The 19,362-nt window shown below is 56.9% G+C and overlaps 1 protein-coding gene across 3 annotated transcripts; it reads right to left on the minus strand.

Annotated features, from left to right (window-relative positions):
- Positions 1–5,877: 5,877 nt before the first annotated feature.
- Positions 5,878–16,001, minus strand: SAPCD2 (suppressor APC domain containing 2). Of its 3 annotated transcripts, XM_045883576.3 has the most exons (6): positions 14,746–16,001; positions 12,503–12,615; positions 11,830–11,976; positions 11,430–11,537; positions 11,195–11,317; positions 5,879–11,116 (listed from the first exon to the last, which is right to left on the minus strand). In XM_045883576.3, exons 1-6 carry the CDS (start codon positions 15,332–15,334, stop codon positions 10,988–10,990), a joined length of 1,209 nt encoding a protein of 402 aa, XP_045739532.1. In that variant the 5' UTR covers positions 15,335–16,001; the 3' UTR covers positions 5,879–10,987. The 3 variants fall into 3 exon arrangements, with proteins under 3 accessions (XP_054365491.1, XP_054365490.1, XP_045739532.1); XM_054509516.2 differs by lacking the exon at positions 11,830–11,976 and having other exon boundaries at positions 5,878–11,116; XM_054509515.2 differs by lacking the exon at positions 11,430–11,537 and having other exon boundaries at positions 5,878–11,116.
- Positions 16,002–19,362: the final 3,361 nt, after the last annotated feature.

Consider the following 19,362-nt stretch of genomic DNA (forward strand, 5'->3'; position numbering starts at 1 on the left):
ATGAGAGGATGGGGCCAGGGTAGCGGAGGCCTGGATGCCGGAGGGCTCATGGCGGAGGGCCCAGAAGGCAGGCAGGGAGCAGGGAACAGCCTGGGAGAGCTCTCTCTGAGACAGAACCCCGGGCACATCCTTCCTTGGTGCAGAGACGCCTTTCCTTCTGGAGTGGAAGGTGGGCTGGCGGGGGGCATGAAAGGGGGGTTTCTGCGTGGGAGGGGCCCCCCGGGAACCTGGGGGTGACGGGTTAGGAGAGCTCCAGATGTGCTGTGCATGGCTTGGCCCTGGGTCCTGGCAGAAGAATGCAGTTGCAGAGAGGTGAGGGGAGAGGGGTCCTCAGAGCCCCCTCCCCCCACAGGAGCTGGACCTCCCAGGCTGGGGACATTTGCTGAGGCCCAGGCCTCAGTCTCCTCGTTGGGAGCCACGTCATCTTGTGGCTGAAACATCTTAACTGTTAAAGGCCCTTCACTCTGCTAACCTTAAAAATAAGACAGCCTATTTCACTAGCAAAAATGGGTTTATTTGGGAATAACAGAGAATTGCAATTCGGCATCTGTAAGCTCTAGCAAAACCGCAGGCTCATCCAACAGAGAAAGGAGAGGAATGCTATTTTATGGAGAAGAAGGAGGAAGTGGGAGGGGTTGTTCTGAAACCAAGCCCGCTGGAGAGAAGCAAGAGTTCCGGGCGATGGAGATTTTTCACAGAATGAGTTGCGGAGGGTTGATTTCTTGTAGGAGGGACAGTGCACATCTTTCCCTGGTGGGGCCTGGGGCTGATGATTCTTCCTGCCATTGACGCTGTGTGGTCTGGCTCCCCCTTCCAGCCTCCCCTTCTGGCATCCAGAGCCCACTTTAGTGAGACTTCCCTTCATTCATGTTCACAACTTACTGTTCCCTTTCTTCATGTGCTCATTCAGTCATTCAACAAACACCTGCTGGGCACCTCCTGTGGACCAGAGACATAGTAGGCTCTGTGCATGTGCAGTAAGAAAGGGGTGCTCCTGAACTACATGGTGTGGGCACTGGGGAGGCCCACCCACCCCTGTCTTGAGGACAGCAGACTTGTCAAAGGCTCCCCACGAGGGAGAAAAACCTGCGCTGCCTCGTGAGGGACAGCAGACTCACGGGAGAGCGGGTGGGTCGCACGTGTACCGTGGAAGGAATAACGACCCAGGAACAGGTACAGGAACCCGGCTCGTCAGCCGCCCCTGGGTGGTCTGGTCTTGGATTTTGTGTTTGTTACTCTCTCACTTTTCTTTAGAATGTTCCACCTACCCGTGCATTTCTAAATAATGTATCGTGTTGCTTTTCCTGGTTTGTGGACCCGATTTTATACACTGGACATTCTGTTCTGTAACGTGCTTCTTTCCCACGACTTCTGAGATTCACCCATGTCGACAGCTCAAGGGGTCGCCTGTTCATTCTGGCTGCTGCGTTGTTTTCCACTGTGATTGTACCGAAGCTGACACGTCATGCGTGAGCACGCAGGGCTCTCTGGCTTCAGGCTGTTGTTTCTAAGATTGCTGCTGTGTGCATCTGCGCACTTGCATGCGAGTCTCGGGACGAGGTCCCGGGAGCTCGCTGGTGGCTGCGTGCATGTGTGTGTTCAGCTCACGAGCAAATCCTATATTGTTTTCGGCATGGGGGTGCCATCTGGCTCGCAGTTTCATTTCGCTGCATCCCTACGAATGTTTGGAATCGTGCAGCTTTTAGATTTTTGAGAAGCTGGTGAAGATGAAATCCCAAGATTTTAGTGGCATTTCCTCAGTTACTGAAGAGACAGCATAGTGTGTCTTTCTTGTCTTCTGCGAAGCGTCTGTTCAAAGTCTTCATCCAGTTTCTAGAGACTGTCTGTCTTTATGCTCTGGACGTTCATCCTCCAGCCGTGAAGTCCCGGAAGCTCTGAATTAGTCATTTTCTGCTCTGTGGTCTTGTGTGCGTCATGAGGTCGGCAGATACTCTCCTAAGTCGTGCTCTGGAGGTTTTGCTGTTTTGCTCAGGGCCAGCCTTCGATCCACTTGGAAGTGGTTTGTGTGTAGGATGCAAGGGAAGGGCTCCGAGCCCCGTTCCCCCGTGTGGAGAACCGGTTGTCCCGGGCCCTGGATCATGTGGGGCCGGCCTCTCTGCCCTGATGTGTGGGGAGGGCTGGCCCAGGCCACATGCCACGTCCTCCAGCTCAGCGCACCCAGCACGTGGCACCGTCCAGGGAGTGCCCGTGTGTCTTCCTCTCTGGGAAGACAGTCCCTTCTCCCTGCTTCTCTTCCTGGAGCCCTGAGCTGTTCCACAGAAATTTTTAGAACTGGTTTCAGGATCACAACAGCAATGACATTGGGTCTACACTCCAGCTGTGCTGTGCCCGTTAGTAAAGGGAAACCCCGCTAAAGCGGAGTCCCGAGGCCAGAAGGGGGGGCCGCACCCCTGGGAAGAAGCCTCAGAGTCCACAGGATTTCAGCAGGACCCCACCAGGGAGGCACGCGCACTGCTCCTCCTAGAAGACATCGGCCCCTGCAGCTCGCCGGTGGTCATCACCCCAAATGCCTGCTTCTCTCGGCAGACCTGGCTTCAGGAACCCCTCGCACTTCCTCCTCCTTCTCCATAAAATGGCAGTCCTCTCCTCTCTCTGTGGGATGTGCCTGCGGTTTTCCCAGAGCTCGCAGAGTAACTGAGGAACAACAGCTTTATTGTTAAGGCTACCAGCATGTTGCCGGGATGGGATGAGACCGAACTCCCCCTTTCCTGTGAGGCAGCTCTTTAGTTGGGATTTCAAGGTTTTCCTCTGGAAAAATTTACATAGCATTTGGATTACCTCTTCCTTCCTTGCCTGATGGGTAGAACTTGCCTGCAAAACACTCAGGCCTGGCGTCTTACTAACATTTCCAACCGTGATGGTGGGTTTATCAGTTTCTCTTTATTGTTCTGACAAGCCTTGAGACGTGTATGCTCATCGAGATCTCTCTCTCTCTCTATTCATCTTGAGTCCATAGAAAGCTGCAAAGAAACGGATGTGGGTGTCCTTTGTACCATCTCCCCAGTGGTCCCCGGCGCTGACACCTCATGCAACCGTATGGTCCAGAAGCGACACTGAGAAACCGACATTGGTACGTCTAGGAGCTCATTTAGGCTTCGCCGGTGTTGTACGCCCTGCCTGCGTGTGCGTGTGGCCCTCTGAGGCCTCATCACATGTGCAAGCTGTGTAACCACCTCAACCAAGAAACTCAAGGGAACCATCACAAGACTCCCTCACATGACCCCGTTCTTCACAGTCGCTGCATAAATGGATCAAGCATGTCTCCTGAGATTGGCTTGCAGCGCTCAGCAGGCTCCTTGAGGTTCACCCACATTGGTGAGCGTTCAACAGCTCCTTCCTTTTACGGCTGAATTGTATCCCACGGTGTGGACGGACCATAGTTTGTTCAACCAGTTACCCAGACAAAGACATCTGGGTAGTTTCTAGTTTGGGGCTATTACCAGTAAAGCTGCTATGAATGTGTACATGTTCCTGCATGAAAGTGTCTTCATTTATCTGGGATAAATGCCCAAGAATGCAACTGCTGGCTTGTGTCATGTATTAGGATGCTTCATACAGGCTCTGTGTGTATAGGGTGAGCGAGAGGGAAAGATGTATTTTGAGGCGCTGACTCACGCAGTTGTGGGAGATGGCAAGTCTGAAGTCTGCAGGGCAGGTCAGCAGGTGGGAGACTCGGTGGGTGGGGCGGGGCTCAGTGTTGCAGTCTTGAGTCCAACAGCATCTGCAGGCAGAATCCCTTCCTCTTTGAGGGGCTTTGCCCTTTTCTCTTAAGGCCTTAAACTGATTGGATGGGGCCCACCCAGATTCCAGTGATCTACTTTACTCAGAGTCTACTGATGGGAATGTGAATCGTATCTAATGCAACCCTTCACAGCAACATCCAGATAGGTGTTTGACCGAACGCCTGGGCACCATACCCCAGCCAGGGTGACACAAAATTAACTAGCTGTCGCATTTGGTAAGTTAACTTTAGTTTTATTTTTTTAAAGATTTTATTTATTTATTTATTTGACAGAGAGAGATACAGCGAGAGAGGGAACACAAGCAGGGGGGTGGGAGAGGGAGAAGCAGGCTTCCCGCGGAGCAGGGAGCCCGACGTGGGGCTCGATCCCAGGACCCTGGGACCGTGACCCGAGCCGAAGGCAGACGCTTAACAACTGAGCCACCCAGGCGCCCCTTAACTTTAGTTTCAAAAGGAACTACCAAACTCTTTCCCAGAATGGCTGTATCTTTTGACATTCCCACCAACAATGTCCAAGCAATTCCATTTCTCCACCTACTAGCCAGCAAATGGTGTCACCATGGGTTTTTATTTTAGCAGCTCCGTTTGGGGTGCAATATTTCACGTATCCCATTTTCCTAATGGCTAATCCCATGGGACAGCTTTTTAGGTACATACATGTCATCTGTGTATCTTCCTCAGTGACATGTCTGCATCTTGGTATTTTACATAGTTTGAGGCTGTTATTGGGTGATTACAGGTTTAGGGTTATTGTATCTCCCTGGTGATGTAAGCTTTTTATTATTAGGAACTTACTCTCTTCATCACTAGTAATGTCTTTTGCCTTAGAATCTCTTTAGTTTTATATTAATACAACTGCTCAAGCTTTTCCTGTTTTTGTTTTTGATGCCATATTTAGGTCTGTCTCTTAAAACAGCTATCCAAATTTCTAAAACTCCAATGTGACAATTAAACTAGAGTTGATCTCACTCTTCACAGATGACATGATACTCTATGTGGAAAACCCAAAAGACTCCACCCCAAAATTGCTAAAACTTATATAGGAATTCAGCAGAGTGGCGATATAAAATCAATGCAGGGGCTTCTGAGTGGCTCAGTCGGTGAAGCGTCTGCCTTTGGCTCAGGTCATGATCTCAGGGTCCTGGGATTGAGCCTCGCATCAGGCTCCCTGCTCAGAAGGAATTCTGCTTCTCCCTCTGACCCTCCCCCCTCTCGTGTTCACTCTCACTCTCCCTCTCTCAAATAAATATATAAAATCTTTTAAAAAAATCAATGCACAGAAATCAGTTGCATTTCTATACACTAACAATGAGACAGAAGAAAGAGAAATTAAGGAGTCGATCCCATTTATAATTGCACCAAAAACCATAAGATACCTAGGAATGAACCTAACCAAAGAGGCAAAGGATCTGTACTCAGAAAACTATAGAATGCTCACAAAAAAAAAAAAAAAAAAAAAATTGAGGAAGACACAAAGAAAATGGAAAACGTTCCATGCTCATGGATTGGAAGAATAAATATTGTTAAAATGTCTATGCTACCGGGTGCCTGGGTGGCTCAGATGGTTGAGCATCTGTCTTTGGCTCAGGTCATGATCCCAGGGTCCTGGGATCGAGTCCCGCATCGGGCTCCCTGCTCCGCGGGGAGCCTGCTTCTCCCTCTGCCTCTCTCTGTCTCTCATGAATAAATAAATAAAACTTTTAAAAAAATGTCAATGCTACCTAGAGCAATCTACACATTCAATGCAATCCCCATCAAAATACCATCCACTTTTTTCAAAGAAATGGAACAAATAATCCTAAAATTTGTATGGAACCAGAAAAGACTCTGAATAGCCAGAGGAATGTTGAAAAAGAAAAGCAAAGCTGGCGGCATCACAGTTCCAGACTTCCAGCTCTATTACAAAGCTGTCATCATCAAGACAGTATGGTCCTGGCACAAAAACAGACACATAGATCAATGGAACAGAATAGAGAGCCCAGAAATGGACCCTCAACTCTATGGTCAACTCATCTTCGACAAAGCAGGAAAGAATGTCCAATGGCAAAAAGACAGTCTCTTCAACAAATGGTGTTGGGAAAATTGGACAGCCACATGCAGAAGAATGAAACTGGACCATTTTCTTACACCACACACAAAAATAGACTCCAAATGGTTGAAAGACCTCAATGTGAGACAGGAATCCATCAAAATCCTCGAGGAGAACACAGGTAGCAACCTCTTTGACCTTAGTTGCAGCAACTTCCTGCTAGATACATCTCCAAAGGCAAGGAAGCAAGGGCAAAAATGAACTATTGGGACTTCATCAAGATAAAAAGCTTTTGCATAGCAAAAGAAACAGTCAACAAAACCAAAAGACAACCAACAGAATGGGAGAAGATATTTGCAAATGACATATCAGATAAAGGGCTAGTATCCAAAATCTATAAAGAACTTACCAAACTCACCACCCAAAGAACAAAGAATCCAGTGAAGAAATGGGCAGAAGACACGAACAGACATTTTTCCAAAGAAGACATCCAAATGGCCAACAGACGCATGAAAAAATGCTCAACATCGCTCGGCATCAGAGAAATAGAAACCAAAACCACAATGAGATACCACCTCACACCTGTCAGAACGGCCAAAATTAACAAGTCAGGAAACGACAGACGTTAGCGAGGATGCGGAGAAAGGGGAACCCTCCTACACTGTTGGTGGGAATGCAAGCTGGTGCAGCCACTCTGGAAAACAGTATGGAGGTTCCTCCGGAAGTTGAAAATGGGGACGCCTGCATGGCTCAGTTGGTGAAGCGTCTGCCTTTGGCTCAGGTCGTGATCCTGGGGTCCTGGGATCGAGCCCTGAATTAGGCTCCCTGCTCAGCGGGGAGCTTGCTTCTCCCTCTGCCTCTACCGCTCCCCCTGCTTGTTCTCTCTCTGTCAAATAAATGAATAAATAAAATCTTTAAAAAAAAAAAAAAGGAAACAAACTGAGGGTTGCCAGAGGGGAGGTGGGTGGGGGATGGGGTAACCAGGTGATGGGCATTAAGAGGGCATATGACGTCATGAGCACTGGGTATTATATGCAACTGATGAATCACTGACCTCTACTGCTGAAACCAATAATACACTGTGTTAATTGAATTTAAATTAAAAAAAAAATAAACTAGAGTTGAGTCCACTCACATACATTGTGATTACCAACATATCTCCATCACCTTATTGTGTTTTTCTCTAAGACTGAACTTTTTCCTCTTCTTACCCTGTGCACCTGCCCCTCCGTTCTTGGGAAGGTGTATGCTGGATAATCACTATTTTACCTGACTCTCCTAGTTATTTTAATATACATACTTTTTTTTTAAAGATTTTATTTATTTATTTGAGAGAGAGAGAATGAGAGAGAGCATATGAGAGGGGTTAGGGTCAGAGGGAGAAGCAGACCCCCCGCCGAGCAGGGAGCCCGATGCGGGACTCGATCCCGGGACTCCAGGATCATGACCTGAGCCGAAGGCAGTCGCTTAACCGACTGAGCCACCCAGGCGCCCCTAATATACATACTTAACGAAATCTAAAGTGAGTATCTTTTCCCTTCTTGTGAACAATTCGAGCACTAAGAATGCCTCAGCTCCAGGCTCCCCTACCTGCGTGCCCTTTCTACATGATCTCAGTTCTCTCCTGGGTCCCCCCATTAGCACGATTACTATTATTACTACTCTTGTGTATATAGTCCATGTTGGCTTAGACTTAATGATGTATTTTGATTGGCTTTAAAATACGTCCACAGATTATTTGATTCTCCTTCCTTGAAAAGGTGGTGCCTGATTCCCCTCCTACACCCCTTGAGAAAGGACTGGACTGAGGACTGGCTTCTAAGCATCAGAGGTAAGAAAGAGGTGACGTTGTGACTCAGTGACTCCTGAGCCAAGGTCCTCGCAGAGGCGCTCTCGGGTCATCTGCTCTAGGGGAAGCAGATGGAGCGCTGCGAGGACACGGAGACAAGGAATCCAGGTGCTCTACCAGCTGCCTCGTGAGGGCGCCATTTTGGAAGCCGGCCCTTTGGAGACAGTGGCCCCAGCAGACACCTCACCTGCGGCCACAGGACATTCCAAGCCGGACCGTCCAGTGCGACTGCTCCCGAGCTCCTCACCCACAGAAACAGCAAGAAAAGACCTATTGCTTTAAACCACTGCGCCTCAAGTTAATTCATTCTGCAGCAGTAGATATAGCTCATCCTTATTTAGGGCTCCTTCTTGACTTCTGCCTTTTTTCTGAAGTCCTTCCTCCAGAATTTTCTTTAGTGAAGTCCTGTGGGTGGTATTTCGGGGTGTGGGGGGAGGAAATGTTTTTATTTATATTACCCTCATTCTTGAAAGGGTTTCCCTGGGTCTGGCCTTGTGTGTTGGTGGTTACATTGTCTTGGCCGTCGCCTTCCTCTCCCCCGGGCCTCTGATGAGCTCCCTGGTAGGCAACTGCTTTCCTCCCTGGATTCTTTCATGATCTTGTGAGAATGTGCCTTTCTTCCTATTCAGCCTGGCTGGCATTTGCTGGGATTTCTGGATCAGAGAACGGAGGTTTTCAGACAATTCGGGGAAACTTAAAGCCAGTTTATCATCATATAGCTCCCCCTTCCTTGTCCTCTTCTAGGAAATGCAACCAGATGAGTGACCCTCGCCTCTTGTTCTGACTCTGGGCTGTGTTCTGGATCACTTCCTAAGCTCTTCTGGTTCACTAACTCTGCAGCTGAAAATTTTCATCGGAAGCTTAGTCCATTTGAGGTTCTCATTTCCATTTTATTTCTATAGGTTGTTTGCTTTTTCATGCTTTATTGCTCATCTTTATAGACCAAAAGCTTATGCTTTCACAGAATAAGAAACTATAAAGACTATTCCTTGTTTATATTTTCAAGAATCTTTTATTTCTTCAGACATATAAAAGTTATTGTATATTCTCTGATAATTCCAATATCTTAAATTTTTGCGGAATCTGTTCTTTCTGCTGGCTGTCGTGGTGGGTGCACTCCTGGTGTGTGTGAAGAAGCTTTTTAACGTAGAGGTGCTCATTTTCCTTGGGACTTGACCTACATGAAATCACTGGGGCAGTGATTCTCAATCAGGGACGATGTTTCTACCACCACCACTCCTGGGACATCTGGCAACCTCTTGAGACATTTTAGTTGTCACAACTGAGGGTGTGAACATCAACTTCACACCGTAAGACAGCACCCCCCGCCCCTGACTTAGCCCCAAATGTCACTAGTGCTTTGCAGAGGATGGGTCTGCTTCTGCCACCTGACCGGGACCTGCCAACCTGGGGCCACTTAAACTTCTTCCCTGGAGGTGTCTAGGGCCCACAGGTAGCCTGGTTTCAGACTGCAAACAAAGAGGACATGTGTTTACAGCCTGGGTAGAGCACCGAGGACGAGGGGGGTTCTATCCCTGAGTTGCCTTCCATGTAGCCAGCTCATCTTGCAGTGAGGTGGCGCTTCCTGAGGAAGGTCTCCTGGTGAAAGACAGCTGGGGCGGACACCGTGTTGTCTCATGTGAAGACAGCAGAGGGAATGCAGAACCTCCAGGCGGGGCAGACACCCCAGGGGACACGGCTGCCTCCTCACTGTAATGGCTTCCTCAGATTCCTTCGCTCTGTCGTGGAGGGCTGGGTAGGGGTGAGCAAGGTGAAGCGGGGAGGGGGTGTTCTAGCAGATGGAACACCATTTGCAAAGACCAGAGGTAGGAGGCTGGCCGTCCGGCTGCAGCCCAGCTCCTGGCAGGACCTGGGAAAGGCTGTAGAGGCTCAGCCCAGGGGCTGCCCTGAGCAATAGGGTCACAGGAGGATCAAGAGTGGGTTGGGGGGCGGGGTACAGTTTTCAGTTTTGGAAATGTCACGGGTTGCGTTTGGAGAACCTGTGAGCAGAGACTCCCAGTGAGAGGGTGGGCTCAGGGTCAGGTGTGGAGGACGTGGGACGGAAGTGGGGGAGAGCAGATCCAAGAACTCCTGGTGGGTAGGTCCCAAACTGTCAATTGGGAGGATTTCTCCAGGGTGGCACTGCTCTGCATGTCCCAGTGGGTGCTGGGGGCCCTGTCTTCTCTTCAAGACCCATTCCTCTCTTGGCTCCCCTCCCACAGAGCCTGCGTGGGTCTAGACCTGGGGGTTCTTGGGCTCTCCAGAAGAGCCCACCCCACCCTCCGAGGAGGGCAGCTTGCATGCTGCGCAGATTTGGGCCTGACCCAGGACAATCCCCCTCACCGTCTGCAAGCCCAGCGTGGGGAACTCAGAGCTGGGGCCGACAGGGGGCAGCCAGCCACCCTCACCCCGGACCCCTCCTCTGCCGCCGGCACCCTCCAGGGCTGTGGGAGTCTACGTGCCCAAACTCTCCTGGTTGATGGGGTCTCACGCCCCATGCCTGGGGCCCCCCCACCGCACAACCCAACAGTGATGTCATGTCCTCGGTGTGGGAGGCAAGTCCCTGTGGGGTGGAGGCTCCCCCTTCGGGGGAGGCCTGGTGCAGGGGTGGGGAGTTGTCCCTGACAAGGACCCTGCCTCGTCTCTTCCTGGACCCGGTGGCTTTCCTGCTCTGTGGCTGAACCGGCCCAAGTCTGACACCGAGCTGGGGGGGGGACAGGGAGGGTGTGGGGGGTTCCTATACCTGGGAACCTTGAATCATGTGGGGCAGGCCCCGGTGTGGGTGTGTGGGCTACAAGGAACCTTGGGGGGCACCCCTGGGGGGCCCATGCTGACATCTCTCGTGGGGACAGAGCCCTCCCCAGGGGAGACCTCGCAGTGGCCGCTGCCAGGCGGCTCTGGCTGTCGTGCACGAGCACCCTCTGCTGGCCGCAGCCGGAAGTGCAGCCTAGTGGGTCCAGTACCTTTCCCTGGAGACCCCAGGTCGGAGAGGACAGGCCAGCGTAAACCCCGCCTGCCCAGAGCTGCCTGAGATCTGGTAGACATGGGGGGCCCCCCACTGTCCACTGACGGCAGCAGCAGCAGCTTCACGCTATGTCAGCACAATGAAGGCTGGGACCCAGTCCGTGTCCGGGGCCACGGCACATTCTGGCCCACAGCCCACCCGCTGGCTCCACCTGGGGCTGACGGGGTCTGGGGGGCCTGGGGGAGCCCAGAATGCAAGAGAGGGAGAAACCTGTGTCCAGGCCAGTCAGGTGGTCTTCAGCCTAAGAGGGGCTCAAAGAGGTACCTGCCTGGGCTGACGGCCAGGCCAGGCCCTAAGGGCTGTGTCCATGCCCACGGCCAGCTAGATGAAGGTGGAGTCCAAGGGCCCGGCATCCTGCTGGCTGAGGGCGCGCGCCTCGAACAGCTGCTTGATGAGGGCAGATTTCTCCTGCTCCAGTCGTGTGATACGCTCACTCTTGCTGGTCACCTCCTGGGCAGGCGGGAAGTCGGTCAGGGCCCACCAGGCCTCCAGCCCCCACCCCCACCCCCACCCTTCCCTGCTCCTCACCTGCGTGAGGAGCCGGTTCTGCTCTTTCAGCATGAGGATGGTCTGCTGCTGCCAGCCTGGGGCTGAGGGCGAGGCGGGGGCCGGGGCCGGGCCCGGGGGCCCCGAGGACAACGAGGGCAGAGCCTACGGGAGGGCATGGTCAGGCAGGCCTGGCGTTCCCGGGCACAGGGTGAGGGGTGGCGCCACGCTGGGCACGGGCCCTCTGCGGGGGCTGGGCGGCCTGGGGGGCACTCACCCTGCCCGCGCAGGCTGCAGCCAGCAGCTCCCCCAGGCGCCGGGCCACCTCCTGTACCTTGGGTAGCAGCCGGCCCAGTGGGAGGGGGCTCCCCTCACTGCCAAAGTCCTGGGAGGAGAGCAGGAAAGGGGACGGTCAGCGAGCAGGACCAGCCAAAGATCAGCCACCGTGCCTTGAGGGGGGTCCTCACGGTGGCGCTTCTGTCCCCCCAGATGACTGCTTGGAGCAGACAGGGAGCCCTCGGTGTTGCCGGCGGGGGATTCTGCCCCAGGGTGTGTGTGGGGGGTCCCAGCACCCTGGGGGAGGGAATGTGCCCTGGAATAGGGCCGTCCTGTGCCACCCCGGGGGTGCTGCTGGGTCTGGGGACAGGGACAGCCCAGGCTCGGGCGGCGTCACTCACGGCGCTGGCCCTGCTCTGGCCCAGACGGCGCTGGCACTCCTGCACGCGCTGCAGCTGTTGCCCGTACCAGTCACGGCCCCGCGCCATCAACTCGAGACCCTGCAGCAGCACCTCCTTCTCCTGCTCCAGCTCCCGCATCTGCTTCAGCTGCCCCGTGGGGGGCACACGTGCGAGTGAGCACGCAGACCGTGCTCACTGCGCGGGTCTCTGTGTGTGCGTGCGGAGCCACGGCCCACAGACCACCCTGCGCCCCACAGCCCCCCAGAACACGGCCCTCCCTCGGCCCTCCACGCAGCCTGCCCCTGGGGCACACAGGCAACACTCCCCAGCTCAGCAGCGCCCCTTCGGGCAAGCGGTGTGCACGCAGCCGGTGAGCTGGGCCAACCTGGCGAAGGGGAGGTCATGAAGCCGTTCTGGGGAGGGGCCGTGCCCACTCCACATGCCCCGGCTCACCCAGGCTGCTTCTCTCTAAAGGACTTCATCTGGCCCTGAGCCATCCCTCAAGCGGGTTCAAGCCCGCCGGGGAGACATGTTGGTAATTAACTGACATTCCAGCCCCTGGGACCCAGCTTTGGCTGCTACCTCCCAGGCGGAGGGGTGGTCCAGGAGACCAAGCGTGGGGGCCAAGTGCAATCCCAGGCAAGCTGGAGAATCCCCCAGAGCCCTCACTCACCAGGTCACAGTCCACACCGCTGGTGATGGTGTGTCTGCGACGTTCCCCTCGGGCACGGGGGGCCCGATGGGCATCGCCCGGGCCAAGCTCCTGGGGCCTGCAGGCCAGTGCACCTGCAGAGAGAGGCAAGGCCCTGGCTCATTTCCAGGCCTGCCTAGTCAAGCTCAGTGCCCCCCACCCCAAGCCTGGCAATGCAAAGCTGGGTGTCCAGGCCGACATGCCTCTGGGGTCGTGGGCAGTTCGGAGCCTCTGCATGGATCCGCCCCATCTCAACCCATTCCGTGGGCGTGGGCAACCGCCTAGCCCTGCACACACTTTGTCCCCCACCAACTCGCCTTACCCCTATCTTGGGGACGGTTGTCTGGTCCTTGAGGCTGCATGTTTGTACACACATGCCCCAGCATGAGCGCCCTGAGGGCAAGGGCTTTACCCAGTTTGTCTGGGCATCCCCTGTGCACAGAGCCCCGGGCTTCCTTGCTTCTCTCTCCTTGTCTGCCGGGGCCTTTAAGGGCGGCAGGAGTTGGGGCAGGTGAAATGGGAGGGCACAGTTGGCCCAGACCTAACTTTTCCCAGGAAGGATAAAACAAAGTCGGGCCAACACATACGTGCAAACACCGCGCTCAGCGCATAACTTAGGAGTTTCTATGGCTCAGGCATCCACCTGTGGCGGAGTCGGCTTAGGGGTGAAAAGCCAGCAGGGCCAGCTGGCTTCCCTGGGGGATGGGGAGTGTATGCAGGGCAACCCAAGAGGGGAGGAGTGGGGTGCAGGTGTGGAGGAAATCGCCTTCCCCTGGCTCCCTAGCCCTATCCCCCACACCAGGCTCAGCCTCACAGGCTATGCCCCTGACACTGGCAAAGGGGAGCGGGGGGTGATGCAAGAAGGGGACATGTCCACAGGGTTGGCACCAGGTGGCAGGGCAGGCCTCTGGCCAGCCCTAGCAGACAGGCTCCAAGCAAGCCCAGTGATCGCGTCCCAACCTGCCCGTGCTACATGGCTGGCAGAGAAGATAGAGCAGAGGGAGGCCGGGGGGCAGGGAACAATCCCAGAACACCTGGGCTTGGTCTGGGGGCAGCTCCCAGATTCCCAGATGACAGCACACTGGGTGTTCAGTCGGATGACCAGCAGGCGCAGGGAGCCCGGTCCCCGTCTGGGCCTGAGCGAGCAGCCTGTGCCCGCTGGGCCAGGGCAGGCCTGGGTGCACTGAGCTCCATCAGGGCCAAAGAAGGGGGGCCTGGACCTCGGGGTGGGGGGCTCTGTGGGTATGGGGCCTTTCTCTTCCTGGGAAGCCAGGGGATCTTGGAGCTCCACATTTGGCACCCCGCACACATGCCATGCCTCTTGTCTGGGCCTGTTTGTAAAGGTGACAGTGAGAGGCTGGCCTGAGCCTAAAGCTGCCCCATGGGGAGCACTAGCCACCTGCCCAGCCCTGCGTCCATCCTCAGAGGGGTGCCCAGGGGTGCAGGCATGCAGGCTGAACGCCTTGAGGGGTTTGGACCCGGCCCCGATCCATAATGCAGCTGCTATTCCCAGAGCAGACACTAGAGGGGCCCACCGGGGTCGTTCAGCCATCTCCTGTCACTGCCAACTGGACTGGAAGCCAGGCAAGGACCCAGCTGACCACCCACGGGGTGCTGCGTCTGGGTCTCCCCCTGGTGTCAGCCCAGCAGGCCTTGAAGATTGGGCTGGAGACCCACCCACCCATCACTTGACTCTTCCTGGCAACCAGGCCAGGTCTTCCTGGGACACCTCCACCGGCCTCGGTGGTGGGGGCAGCGGGCCCAGCCCTCTTGGTGGAGCTGCCAAACTAAGCACCCCAAAAGGCAGAGAGGGCCCCTCTCAGTCGGGGTAGCCTCTCTCCTCTGCACTAGAGGGAAACTCCTCTGTCTAGGCTGTTATCAGAGATGCAACTGAGGGCCTTAGTGTCCCCAGGTGTGGGGCAGGAATCCCCAGTGCTCGGCTCAGGCCGGGTAGGGCGACTTCCTGGTGGGGTCTGGAGTCACCCACCCGCCCCTTGGCCCTGGTAGCCTCCCACGGTGGCGGGGGAGGGGTTGGCCTGCCTCCGGCCGCGGAGCACACCGGGGAAGGCGAGAGGGCCCCTTCCCTCCAGGCGCTGACGGCCCTTGGGGCCACTTAGAGCTGCCCGCCCCCGTCCCCCGCGGTAGGAGAGGCGCCTGGCCTGAGGCGCAGGTCGCGGGGGTCGGGGGAGGCGGGCAGCTCTAAGTGGAAGCCGCCCCGCACTCACCAGAGTCCGCGCTCGGGCTGCGCTCCAGCGCCGCGCCCTGGGGCCGCTCGGGCTCCGCGGAACCGGGCGCTGCCTCTGCTGGCCCGCACAGCTTCTCCAGGCTGCGGGCCGCGCCGCCGGGGACGGTCGGCGGAGGCCGCGAGCCCAGGGGTAGGGGCTTCCTCTCCAGGACGGTCCGCGGCTCGTCGGCCGGCGCGAACACCAGGCGCGGCGGCGGCGGCGGCTGCTGAACCCCGGGCCGCGCGGGGCAGCCTTCCCGGGCCGGGGCGCGGGCCTGGCCCCGCGGGCCGCCGTCGGCGCTCGGCAGCGAGGTGCGCAGGCCAGCCACGAAGCGCTCGAAGGTCAGGTAGCCGCTGGCCGGGGCCACCTGGCGCAGGCCCTCGAGCACGCCGCGGGGTAACTCGCGCGCGTCAGCGCCCTGCCAGCGGGACTCGATCTCGCGCAGGTGCACGCAGCCGCGCCGCCGGTCGTCCAGGATGTCGAAGAGGGTGCGCAGGCTCTGCAGGAAGGCGCGCGGCAGCCCCTCGGTGCCCGGCGCGGGCGCGGCGGGGGGCCCGCGGCCCGGCTCGGCCATCGCGGCTCCGGCCATGGGCGGCCGCCGCCGGGCTCAGTCCCCGGCTCGGTCCTCGGCTCCGTCCCCGCGCGGCCCGACGGCGGGGCCCGGCCGGCGCGCGCAACGCGCCGCGACAATAGCTGCGACTTTTTGAATGGACCCTCCTCGTGGCGTCAGCGCTCATTAGCATTCGCGGCGGCCATTGGCCGAAGCCGGCCCGTCTGCTCCCGGATTGGCTGAGAGGCCGCCAGCCCGGTTTGATTTTCCGCCGAGGGCCCCGCCCCGCGCGCTCCCGCCGCCGTGCCGGCTGCGGCCGGGGATGCGCAGCGGCCCGGGACCGGCGGGGAGGGGGGGCGGGGTCCCGCAACTCGGCCCCCCTCGGCCTCGCGGGTGGGGGAGAGAGGCCCGAGCGGACCCCGTTCTGCTCCCCCCGCCACCGGCAGCCCTCTCGCGGCGGTTCGGCCCTCTCCGAGGGGCGGGGCCTGGGGCCCTACGGAAAACCTGTCCCCGGTGGCCTCGTGGGGGTAAGGATGGGGGGCACACCTGCTCCAGGGATTTACCTTCTCCGCCTGGCTCCCTGGGGGCTCTTCGCCCCCTACTCGGGGTCCCCTGGCCCAGGCACCCCGACTCTGGGGCCCATTTACCGGGAAAGTCCCAAGAGGACCGTGGGCTCCAGCCAGCTGGGCGCTTCCCGTCACAGAGGCCTCTCTGTCCACAGTGCTGCTGGCTCCTCCCCTTGTCCCTGGGGACGGCCTGGCCTTTCCTGCCTACTGCAGGACAAAGCCACTTTTTCCTGTGTCCCCAGATCTCCATCTGGTGACCCGCTCTCCTCTGCTTCCAAAGTCCTCTGCCCCAGCCTCTTCCTCTGGCTGGACACTTCCTGCAGCTTCTCCCTGACTCTCACAGCCTCTGCAGGCCAGCCGGCAGCCCTGTGTCCCCAGCGGCCCCTGCTTCATTTCCAGCCAGGATCCCGTCCTTCTGTCTGGCCAGTCTGGGAGGGGGCTGGAGCTTAGCCTGCTGTCTCTTCAAGAAGAGAACTTCTTCCTGTTAGGGTAGTAAAATGAATTTCTTCCTGCCCAGGAATGTGAGGTCAGCTGGGACAGGTGCTATGTTCAGGAGAGTTCCCCCGGTCAGGGCTTCCTGACTCCATTCTAAATGAGGCTTCCCTTTATTAATTTCATAGCCCTCAAAGTTGGGGCTCCGTTGTGGTAAGGAATTTTGGAAAGACCTAGAAAGCTGTGAGCCTGGCGTTTCCCCATGGAGCCTGATCCATCCCTCCCTTCCCCTTTAGTGGCAGAACCAGCCAAAGTCCCAGCATTCAAGCTGTTTGTCCTGCAGTTCATCTCCCCCTCCTACTCCCCTTCCAGCACACCCTGCCTGGTCCCTCATCCTTAGGGTACCCAGCAGTCCCTCACCTTGGGCCCTTGCACATGGTAGCTCTCCCACCAGGAACACCTTTGCCTGTCTGCTCCAGGCTGATCCCTCTGCATCCTTTGAAACTCCACTCAGGTACCTGACCCACAGCTTGGAAGTTATAGTCCTGATCTTCAAAGCATGAGGCTGCCTTCTAGTGATGGTGCTTCTGTCCCCATGAGTCCCTCCCTGTGCTTTCTGGAAGCAGGACAGGGCCGCCCCGTGGCCTAGCATGAGTCTGGCCCACAGTGGAGGCTTAGTGGGTGGCCCACACATGGGAAGCCCCATCCTGTGGAAACGCCACCCTCGGGTGGGATGGGGAGGCCTGCAGACAGCTCCATGGGAGTTCGTGCCAGCGGCCAGCAACAGCTCAGGACAGCAGGACAGCATGGCCAGCAGCACCCAGGCCAGGCCCCTGTAAACCTGAGCCCACCGCACAGAGAGAACAAGGCCTTCTCAGAGCATCAGGAACTGTGGGGGAGGAGGCCCTCGGTCTGTGGGCTTCCTGGTGGGCTTCCCCGGCTAGGCACTGGTGGAAGGCATGGAGACACTGGAGTCGGTACCAGCTCCGGGTGTGGGACTAGGGCGTGGTCCCCTGTACTTCCCGTCCTGAATTCTGACCACTTCCTCCTTCTACCCCACTTTCCAGCCTGGCCCAACACTTTCCTAGCTCTGTATCTTTCAGTGTTGCTGTCACCCCCAGGGGCTTCCCAGAGCCCCAGACCAAGTGGGGCCCTGTGGTTTTGAGGTGCCGGCCCCAGTTGTAATTATGTTCTCACTGTGCCAGGTTGGAGCTCCCTGGAGGTGGATGGTGGGGCCCTCTGTCCCCAGCCTCACACAGTCCCTGCGTCTGCACAGGTTCTCTGGCCTCCATCCCGTAGTAACAGCCGGGGACGCATGCTGGCCTCTGGACCCTGGCTCCCCTGAACCCTTTGGATGAAGCCCTAGGGCACAAGAAAGATGATTCCTGGGTCACAAGCCCGCCTTTGCCGGGTTGTCCAGGAGCTTGTTGCTCACTTCTCCCTCGCTGACACCCCCACCTGTCTGCCCAGGTGGGCCAGCTCCCCTACTCTTGCTCTTCAGGTGCCTCTGGCTACCCAGCCTCAACTGTCCAAACCCTTCTGATCTCAGCCCCTCCCCCCATCTTGAAGCGAGATTTGGGGGTCTCTCTGAGATGAACTCTGAGTTCTTGGGACACCTGCCTTCAAGGGCACATGTGCGGGGGGTGAGAGTTTCCATGGACTCTGGCCTGGGGTGCGGAGCCCACTCTGCTTCTGGGCTCCCTCCCTCCCTCCCATGCTCACCCTCCGTCTCTAACATGTGCCCTTCAACTACCACAAACTAGTGAAGCAGGCCATTCATAGATTCATTCACTCATTCAGCAAGCACTCCCTGAATACTTGATGTGGCCCAGTCACTGAGCTAGGTGTGGGATCCAACACTCATTCATTCATTCAACAAACATGTACTGAGTACCTACCGTGTGCTGGGCAATGATCTAAGGTGATGGGGCAGAGCAGTGAACCAAACTACCTCCAGCTCTCCTGGAGTTTCCTTTCCTTGGGGAACCCGGGCAACAGAGAATGCAGAAAGGCAGGAAGGAACAGAGACGAATGTGAGGGTGCTCTCTGAGCCAACATGACCTGGGAGTAGTCCAGGCCGGAGGAACAGGAAGTGCAAAGGCCCTGTGGCAGGCCTAAGGCTACCCTTGGAAGATAACTTCTTTCAGGTCCACCAGGACTTAGAGTGGGCCCCCAGGGGGGTGGTGGGAAGCTCTGCTTCCTAACCCAGGAAGGGGGTATGTGGGAGTCTCTGTGCAGAACCTGCCTGCAAAGACACACAATTGCCCTAACAGGGGTTAGCTGGGGCAGGCCTGAGAGAGATGTTACTTTTCCTTTCAGGTCCCAAAGTGCCATTTGAATTTGTTTTACCCTTGAACATGTATTACTTTTAGACTTAATAAAACTAATTTCTAGGAGAAAGCTTTGTCCCAAAATGGCCAAAGCTACTCACTATTTTTCACTAAGGGAGTTTATAAACAGCAGGATATCTATATCTATCGATCTATATATTTTTTAATAAACATCAAGATATATGAAACTCGGATAGTTAATATAACATGGCAGGGCCAAGGGCTGCTCCTGAGCGGTTCTGGTTACATGGCAATGAGGAGGGGGGATGTGAAGGAGGGAGCCCCCAAGGATGCAGAGTGGCCTTCTTGGGAGTCCTTGCTGGCATCCAGACGCCGGGGCCTACTGTTGATCTGGCTCTATCCTCCCCAGCCCAGCCGCCAGGAGTCTTGGTCAGTGCCAATGGCCACGTGCAGGGACAGACCCTAGCCTCCCCCTCAGGTGTCCTGACCGTCAGCGCTGTGGGTCCAGAAAGGGGTGCATTAGAGCTGAAGTCAGCCCTCACGCGCCCGGGCCAGGGGCGTCGCAGATCCCGTGAGGGGGCTTCCCGACTCGGGGCGCCCCGGGCCCCATGCCTCAGGCGTCCCAGCGCCCTGACTCGGCCCCTCCGTGTCCTGCGGCCGGCGAGGCCCCGGAGCTGGCGGGCCGCGGCCGAGCGGAGAGGGGCGGGGCGCTCGGAGGCGGGGTCGAGGCGGGGCGCCCTGGTCCCGCCTCTCTGGGGCCGTCACCGCCCGCCGGGTC

This window comes from Mirounga angustirostris, unplaced genomic scaffold, assembly GCF_029215605.1.
Source record: "Mirounga angustirostris isolate CCGP_5_RB_7025 unplaced genomic scaffold, mMirAng1.0.hap1 SCAF_15, whole genome shotgun sequence".
Taxonomy (NCBI): domain Eukaryota; kingdom Metazoa; phylum Chordata; class Mammalia; order Carnivora; family Phocidae; genus Mirounga; species Mirounga angustirostris.